Raw genomic sequence first — 9705 nt, 5'->3', positions numbered from 1 at the left:
TTTGATTGTCTACTCAACCCGATTATCTATGATTAGAGTAATCTGATAGCAATGTTGAAGATGACTTCTAGATTTCGCGCCAAATAGTTTGATCGTACTGTACTGCTTGCAGTGAATTTCAAAAAAAAAAATGCCGACGTCAAGCCGGCATTTATAGCCTAGGTTCTGACGTAGGCCTATGGGTAGCCTGGATGGGCGGGCTGTAGTAGCACAAGACAGTTCATTCTGGTCCATGCCTGGTATGGTTCTTGTAAATATGCAATATTATATAAAGGTCTCAGGTCACTAAAGTAGTTTTTGTCTGTGAATTACACTTTTTAATTTAAATGTTTTAGTTTTTACTTATCGTGGCGTTATTCTGCAGGTCAAGTGCTATGGCCTTCCCATAATAATAATAATAATGATAACTAGAGAGGGTACAATTTCTGGGGAAATTGTAGGGTGTGCTTGCTTGCGTCGGTTGCACAGGGGTCTGTATATTTTATATAAAAATGCATCGGGCCTACTTATTATTTATAAAGATTACATAGATTTAAAAGCATCTTTTTTTTGCTGCTCATTTACAACTCAAAATACGAGTGAAGTGTCGAATGAAATATGATGTCTTCTCATTTCCCCTGCAAGAGGCAGCTGACAGGCTGAATCAAAACGAATACATTTGGCAGACCGGTGTAAAAATTGACCTAATCTCTATGACTTAAACGTCCTTTTAAGTTGTCCCTTCTCGTGATATTTTCAGGCATTTAGCCTACTCATATTGCATTCATTCATTAATAAAGAACCCCCTTTGAAGATTATTCTACGACTTTACCGGCAGAAGATAGAATCGCGATTCAAACAGTACCATCTGCTAACTGAAAATATGCCCCCAAAAACGTAAATAAGCTTGACATTTATTTAGTAGAAAATCGCTCATTCATAAAAAGCTCACTGGTAGCGATCATTGTCAGTAACAACGCAAAATGCGATATAGCCCTGTGTGGAGAAGCTGCCCCGGTAAATTATACTACTACAGTACAGTACTAGACTACTGCTGTGTTGGTCTTGGTAGCGATTGCGTTGGTTGAATTCGATTTAACGTACGGTTAAGGCTGAAATTAATTATTTTCATGAACAGATTGACAAAGTTTAGGCTGTGGCAATGAAGTTCAGGTTAGTAGTCAGATTGTTTCAACTATTGAAAGACTTTTGAGTAAGGGGAGTGCCGAACATGTTCTGTCACCGTTTGACTTGAACAGCTGAGGAGTTTTTGTTAGCTACTCACACTAGTGTCTAGGGTAGGCTACAGCGTTGCCGTGAGCTACACTGGTTTGAAACCACAGGTAATGGTAATTTCACCAACAAATCGTTTACTAATGTCAGAATAAATCATATAACGAAAATGTATATGTGAGGAATGTTTATTTTAACGATTGAAAACAGATACATCATAGACCACTGTAGTATGTGTTGCCCGGGCAACACAGGCTAATGTCATGATGCTAATACTTCAGTGAAATAGTAGACTACTGTTTCCGAAAGTAGATGTACTTCCTTAATAATATCAGCTTATATTGTACATTACACATCACAATTGTGTGTCATATCACAAAGTAAAATGAGTAAATAGTTATCACCCTGGCCTCTTTTCTTGTGGCGTTTCTGCAGCTGCCTTGCAGTAAAGCTATAGTTAGCCTAGCTATCCCCCAAGTTAACAGATGCGAAACGAATGTTCTGCCAAAGGTAGTCACGCGTGTTTTCGTGACGTTAGTGCAGACCGGTGTAAAAATTGACATAATCTCTATGATTTAAACGTCATTTTAAGTTTTTCCCTTCTCATGATATTTTCAGGCATTTAGCCTACTCATATTGCATTCATTCATGAATAAACAACCCCTTTGAAGATTATTCTACGACGTTACCCGGCAGTAGAAGATGGAATCGCGATTCACGGTACCATCTGCTAACTGAAAATATGCCCCCCAAAACGTAAATAAGCTTGACATTTATTTAGTGGAAAATCGCTCATTCATAAAAAGCTCACTGGTAGCGATCATTGTCAGTAAAAACGCAAAATGCGATATAGCCCTGTGTGGAGAAGCTGCCCCGGTAAATTGTACTACTACGGTACAGTACTAGACTACTGCTGTGTTCGTCTTGGTAGCGATTGCGTTGGTTGAATTGGATTTAACGTTCCGTTGTACGGTTTAGGCTGAAATTAATTATTTTCATGAACAGATTGACAACGTTTAGGCTGTGGCAATGAAGTTCAGGTTAGTAGTTAGATAGACTTTTGATTTAAGTAAGGGGAGTGCCGAACATTTTCTGTCGCCGTTTGACTTCCTAAACAGCTGTGTACTGTAGCTAGATGTTTTTGTAGTGTGTCTCGCGTAAGCTACAGCGTTGCAGTGAGCTACACTGGTTTGAAACCACAGGTAATGGTAATTTCACCAACAAATCGTTTTCTAATGTCAGAATAAATCCTACAACGAAAATGTATATGTGAGGAATGTTTATTTTAACGATTGAAAACAGATAACGCTACATCATAGACCACTGTAGTATGTGTTGCCCGGGCAACACAGGCTAATGTCATGATGCTAATACTTCAGTGAAATAGTAGACTACTGTTTCCGAAAGTAGATGTACTTCCTTAATAATATCAGCTTATATTGTACATTACACATCACAATTGTGTGTCATATCACAAAGTAAAATGAGTAAATAGTTATCACCCTGGCCTCTTTTCTTGTGGCGTTTCTGCAGCTGCCTTGCAGTAAAGATATAGTTAGCCTAGCTATCCCCCAAGTTAACAGATGCGAAACGAATGTTCTGGCAAAGGTAGTCACGCGTGTTTTCGTGACGTTAGTGACGCAGTGACGTTAGTAACGTCAGTGACTGTGGCTAGCAAATTAGCCACCGTTAGCTTCACTTTTCGCCACAAAAACTTAACTTACGCTTAAACCATGCAACGGAACGTAAATTCCAATAGAAGCAACTCAATCGCTACCAAGACGAAACTTTTGACACCTACGTTGTCTATGTAGGCCAAGTATTTACTGAGTTTTAGGGGGGCAAAAAGAAATAAAAAAAATAATAATAATAATATATATGTGAGAGAACAAAAGTTGTGCTCTCGCCGAAGGCTTGAGCACACCCAATAACTTGTTACTGTAACTGTTTCAATTACTCAAAATGCCATTGTCCAGTGTGACTGCAGTTCGGTTGGGCGTTGTCGTTGAATTCAAAACTTCATCTGCAACCCTCAATGACACTGCCGTGAGCTTTTCCCCAGTGACCATGGTGACAGAGGTTGGCAGGGTTACTACCTCAGTCCCTTCGTCCGCCGCCCTCCCCCTGTCTGTGTGTGCTGGCGAGGCCAGGTCCCGGGGTGGGGTGGGGTGGTAACGGTATCTGTAGCCGTAGGGTCGTAGGTGGTAGGTGAAATACTCTAGTGTGTACATGAGCTCTGCTTCCACGTAGTGGAACGACACTGCCAGGTCTGAGCAGCACTGGGGTCCCTGGTTGAACAGAACACACGCAGGTTAAACACCAGCACAAGTCACAACACACAATAAGAACCTTCAGTGAGGTTAAATAGAATGTATGTTTGGTCTTATCTTCCTTTATTAGAATGTGTCTGCTACAGTGTAAGGCATTTGCAAGTGATTTAAGGTCTGCAGCAAAACTCAGTATTCTTATTGACAGTCGGATAAAGATTTGATGTTGCGTTTTGTTGATACCATGTCAAAGTGGCTTGTTTACGCCAGACGCATTGTGGCCTTCACTAATGATCAACTGTCTAACAGAGGCGTAGTAGGGCCTCATAAAAATGGAAAACAAACAATTAGCAGCATTATCTGTAACAAATTGGGTAATTTTGCCATTGTGGACAAGGCATTGTTTCCAATGCAATCATCCACTTAAGAATTCATCTCATTTCATCTCTCTTTCTTTGTACAGAGAATCTCAATAGGCAGAGATCACACAGTGTTCATAAATGTAGTTCTTTTTCACTTAGATCTTCAAAAATAATAAATGTAAACTTGTTTGTAAAAATAACGCTTCATCATTGAGTTGATTATACTGCAATGCCCACACCCAATAAGATGGATATTAGAGCTGTTAGTTTTCTTTTTTTAAAGACAGATGGAGGATAATGGAATTAAAGGCTTTTCCAGAATGTTCCTCCCTGGCCTGACTGTCACAGCTCATTCCGTATTGCAAAAAACAGGCCTAATCCACAAACTGATTTGTTTAAGCAACATTACTTGTATGGTTTGGACTAACTCTTGCAAATATGTTTCTTTGTTTGGTACTAGATGTGGTTTTAGATTGAATGCAGCAATGGTGATCCCAACTGAAATGGCTCATCAGTCGTAAACCATGTGTAACCTGTGTTCAAACACACAACTTCACTGCACGTGAAAGAGAGAGAACGTTCGGAACACTTGCCTCCACAATGGGGTAGTAGCAGTAGTTCCAGTACCAGAAGCTCTTGGAGAACTTTCCGGTGAGGTGGTGTTCCGGCACAAAAGGGTGGAAGGTCTCACGCTGCAGCGTGTCTCTAGAGTCCCCTGCCAGAACGCCCATCTTCTCCAGGCACTGGCCCAGCGCCAGGTCCTCTACAGGCGTGGTGTGTGCGCACACCTTAGTCCGGAACCCCTCTACGAACCTCCTGAGGGCCTCTTTGCTCAGCACGTACCCAGCGCCGCCACTCATGTAGCCCTGCTTGGCATACGGCTTGAAGCGCTTGCCAAAGTAGACGGGCTCATCGGACGTGTGATTGGACAGGATCCAGCGCAGGTTGTCCACCACCACAAAAGTGTCATCGTCCGCCTTGAGAAACCAGTCTGCCTGATGGGCGTGGTGCTCGTAGGCGTAGTGGAAGGCGCGAATGGTTTTCCAGTAGAGCTGGTCGCGGCCCTCCCCAGTCCCCAGGCCCACGGTGGGGAAGTCAGGGTCGTCCACAGAGCTCATGAACACCACCAGGTTACAGTGGCGGCTCCAGGTGGCCTTGACGTGGTGGGCCTTGCTGTGGAGGTTGCTGGGCCCAGTCATGACCCAGCACAGGATCCGGACCTTCTGATACAGCTCATCTGCTACACTGTTGTCCTCGTCTGAAGCATGAGCCACGGACGTACATCATCACACAGCTTTAATCATTCTCAAGACTTTTAGGAGTTAAGATACAGGTTTTTACAATGCAACTTGTTTACTTCAGACAACGGCTAAATATATAAAAAGACAATTCCTTTGGGGATTGCATATTTTCAAATCAATGTCATATGATCTGAAACCTCCTCTAGTGGACTTTAAAAGCGTACCTATGTGATGAGGGTGGTGGAGGTTGACAAGGGCAGCTCCTTCCTTCCTCCAGCGATGGCTGCCACTGGCCTGTCGCTCCACAGTTGCCGCTGGGCTTTCCTGGAGCTCTGCGAGCACAGGGAAGCTCCTCTCGAACCACACCTGCCTCAGGAAGAAGTGCAGGCTGAGAGTCCCCACTAGGAAGCCCAGGCAGAAGGCACATCTGGAGGATAGACCCTTCATGGTCACAGCATGACAGTCTGAGGGTCAAACACAGCAGGAGTGTCAATCCTTTGATTCATATATCAAATAAATATACTTATTTATACACATGTACATATATAAAAGTCACTCAGGACATAAGAATCCTACTTTGAAGGCAAACCCTGCACCTGTAAGGAGTTACCTAAATAGGCTTATCAAACACCTAACCAATCACCGGCCGAGGGTGGGGAGGAGGAGTAATTTATGGTGTCCTGGGGTTGTTAAAATGTAAAGTGACACAGATTGTGTCAAATTATGACACACTACTGATTTGCAAGTTAGAAATGCTTTTTTTGCAGGTATAGTATTTGGAAGGTTCCTGAAGAAAGTAATACTAGGATAAAAGTGTGTATTTTCTTTTACCTTCAAACCTATTAGAGAAAGACACATTTTGTCTAAATCTGTGTGACAATTTGGGTTGAGTGCACTGACAGGGACTCTCACTGTCTTAATCCTTAACAAAGTACAGTTTGTATCCATTGCAAAGCGAACTGATAATGTACTGAAAACTGAAGGCTGGGGCTCAAACCCAAAACACACATTAGCCTATTTATTTGCTGTCCAAAGGTAGCATAAGCTGCCTCTGTTCACAGAAGCTTCCCGCTACAACAGGATATATTTCTCACCATTAAATTAGTTGATTGGCATTAACGTCAGCTACCGTTTTTTTGTTGTTGCCATTGACAAGAATTACCATACCAAATGACAATGCCGTTATGTGTTACGGCAGTTTAGCGTCATATCTTAGGCTACCGTTATAGCCTACTACCAACAACAATGTGAAATCATTTTTTATATAAACTGACTGCTTGGAAACGGCACTGACAGGCTACAGAAAAGCCGATAATGACAATTAACGGTGACAGGTCCTCCATGAGTCAAATCCAGGTTTGCGTTAAATCCACCTCTTTTTCTAGACTTATGTAGCCTACAATTTAGGAAAAACTATTAGGCTACGCAATTTTATGAGGAAAAATAGGTTTCATGTTATTCTTTACCCATGTTCTTTTCCGACAAATGTCTCATTTACCTTTGTGCGAAGATCAGACTCTTTAGACAGGCCCATATTGGAAAGATAGTCTACATTTGCAAGACATCGCCGCCGGAGAAAATCCTATCTTGTGTTGGTCCATTTTAAACTATTGGGTGACGCGACATCATTGTCAACAATTTCCTACCCTCAAATTTTCTCAGTATGAGCGTTAAATGTGAAGGCCTTGTGCTACTCATTCGCTCTGTGAAATTAATGAAAACACGAGTATCCTGGTGCTTAAGAATCACATTCTTCAGCATCACGGAGTAATCTCTGAAATGGTAGCATCTCATTGGACAATTTTGGGTTGCGTACACTACAGCCCGCCTTTCCGAAATTCAAATTATGTTAGTGCTTAGTGGACTTTCCTTTAAATCATTTAAATAAATATTACTGCATAAATAACCTACATTTAAAAATTATTCCAATATCCTGTTTTAGAATAAAGCATATCGTACTTAACATCATTTCATCATATTGTACCTAATTAACAGACCTGGGGATTGCGTAGTTTCCTAATAACTATAGGCTATGTTCAGCAGGCTACTCAATTCAAATTCAACCTTTTCAAGAGTTGAACATTAACAAAGTCATCATGATCCATGAGGGGAGAGGGTCAAGGTACACAACCTCTTTGGTAAATAGACTAAATCAAAGGAATTTAGTGGCTGCAAAACAGCAGCTGTCTGAGCTTCTGCCCAGTGCCCACAGTGTAACGTGCTTGATGTAAATTACGGGCTAAACCTACACACAGGGGCGCCACTAACAATGTTGGGCCCGAACAGCAATGTGCCCCCCCCCCTCCCTTCCCATCTTGGTTATGTAATTTTTTTTCATGAACCCTTGTGCTGCCTTCGGGTCATATGACCCAAAGGTTCATAACGAACCATAGTTGTGTTTACCCAATTTTACCCAATTCAAAAACAAATAAAAATAATTTTCTTTTAACCTTCGCAATGTGGGGGTCTGAGATAGCCCAACGGTTAAAAGAAAACGCTTCACTTTGTTTTTGTATGTGGTAAATTTGTCGCAATACGACGGTGGGTCACAATGACTGATGGGTCAGAATGACCCGAAGATAACACAAGGGTTAAGCACATTTTTACTCCAAGCCCCCCCTCCCCCCTGGGGCCCTGGGTAGTCAGTCCCACTTGCCCCCCAACTTCAATGTCCTTACACACAAATTATTCAGAGGACGATTAAATACATATTTTTATTATTTTTCGTGTAAGGTAAAATCCATTTTAGCACCAGCATTAGCCTTTGTGTGCATGTGAGGTCAAGAATTGTATATTTTGCCTTTGTGAGTGTGCGTGTTTGGCATTTGGGCAGGGCATCAGCTGTCACGGGCAGCGATGAGACATTGTTTTTTTTTCTTATTTGAAGTTTGCACAAAATGTATGGGTGTATTCGAATTCTTGAGATCTGAACAATATGCTGATTCCAATTGTGTTTCTCTGTGTCAAGTGGGAGTGTGAGTGTGTGAGAGTGCGCAGTGGCCACTAGAGGTCCTTATTCACCAAGCATTAAGAAACAATTTATAATAGAGGGGGCACATATGGACATGTGTAAGGAAAATATCAACATGTGAAAATGTTATGTATGACATAGTATACATCATAGCATGTATTAGAAGGAAATATACAAATTATCCCTACCCTTTGCTCAGTACTTTGCATCCTACAGTGCAGGGGCATAGGTTCATTTTCAAATGGAGGTAGGACAGATTGTTTTAACCCTTGTGCTGCCTTCGGGTCACATGACCCAAAGGTTCATAACGAACCATCATTGTGTTTACCCAATTTTACCCAATACAAAAAAAAAAAAAAAATCTTTTATCCATTGCAATGTGGGGGGTCTGAGACAGCCCGACAGTAAAAAATGACTAAATGTCTAAATGTAAAAGAAAATGCTTCACTTTGTTTTTGTAGGAGGTAAATTTGTCGCAATACGACGGTGGGTCACAATGACTGATGGGTCAGAATGACCCGAAGATAACACAAGGGTTAATAACTGAGGGTGCGGCTGTTAACCACAGTTTTCGGGATGAAAAGTAATAAAACCCACGCCGAAACGCCAGCGGACTTACCTGTTTTAAGGAAACAGTACACCACCTGTGCAAGCTTATTGGAATCTGAGTTGCTCTACCCCCTACCACCACCAACAGAGAGCATGATGGGTACGAACAAGAGAAGATGGGTGGAACATGTCTGGAAGATGCGTTTTCCCTACAACTCTTGAGGTTGGTGATGACAACTTTTACTGGTTACCTTGCTATACACTATTCACTCGTACTGTGACATTTGATCCCACCTGAATCATATTCTACTTGTACTTCAAATTATAATTTTCCAGTTCCTTAAACTGTTTCTCCAGTAGGCCATTAATACCAGCAACCAGCAAGTGTTAAATGGACTTTTCACAGATCAGATGGGCTGTAGCTGTTCTGAATTGTGTGGCACGTAAGAGGCAATACAAATGTGCAAAAAAGAAATTCCCACATTTATGTATCCGTATGAAAAGAATATATATATATATATATATATATATATATATATATATATATATATATATATATTTAAACTTGTAGGTGACACCATTTAATATTGTATCCTGCAGCCATGTACACAAAAATTAAGTGCTTGTAATTTGAAAACAAAAATAAGAAAGCCTAGGCTAAATGGGCCTAGACTTCTCTGCTTTCTTTGCAGTTATTAAAAACATCTCACACATACCAGTGTTCAGCACCTGGATTCAACAACACTCCCAACAGCATGTTCCCTAGCTGCTTGATGGGTTATTATTGTCTTGACTGGAGCTGTAGTATCAAAGCCCATAGAGCGAGAGGACATAAAGGGAGGAGGCAGACAGGATCAAAAGCACAAAGATTACAAAATTCAGGACCTCCAAAAGCTCACACACAAGACAGAAGACAAATGGCAAAAGATAAACAGAAACTCAAAGGACAGACTTAATCACGTTTGGAACTACAACCAAAACTGAACAAACAAATCGACAAAGGAAGTAACGCTGAAAGCACAGGTTAGGGTAATCACACACCAGCTGGGTGATGTGTAAAGGAGACACAGATGTATTGGGAGCTAGGAAACAGGGGAGGGACA

At 41.4% G+C, this 9705-nt stretch overlaps 1 protein-coding gene across 1 annotated transcript; it reads right to left on the bottom strand.

Moving 5' to 3' along the window:
• Positions 1-3161: 3161 nt before the first annotated feature.
• LOC136946555 (glycoprotein-N-acetylgalactosamine 3-beta-galactosyltransferase 1-A-like) lies at positions 3162-6645 on the bottom strand. The gene is made up of 4 exons (XM_067240931.1): positions 6581-6645; positions 5307-5546; positions 4435-5099; positions 3162-3500 (listed from the first exon to the last, which is right to left on the bottom strand). The coding sequence occupies exons 2-4, from the start codon at positions 5527-5529 to the stop codon at positions 3162-3164; spliced, it is 1227 nt and encodes a 408-aa protein (XP_067097032.1). The 5' UTR covers positions 5530-5546; positions 6581-6645.
• Between the last annotated feature and the right edge of the window lie 3060 nt (positions 6646-9705).

Source organism: Osmerus mordax, chromosome 7, assembly GCF_038355195.1.
Source record: "Osmerus mordax isolate fOsmMor3 chromosome 7, fOsmMor3.pri, whole genome shotgun sequence".
NCBI lineage: Eukaryota > Metazoa > Chordata > Actinopteri > Osmeriformes > Osmeridae > Osmerus > Osmerus mordax.
Note: the sequence above shows the minus strand (reverse complement) of the source record. Positions and strands in the feature narration are given on the sequence as shown.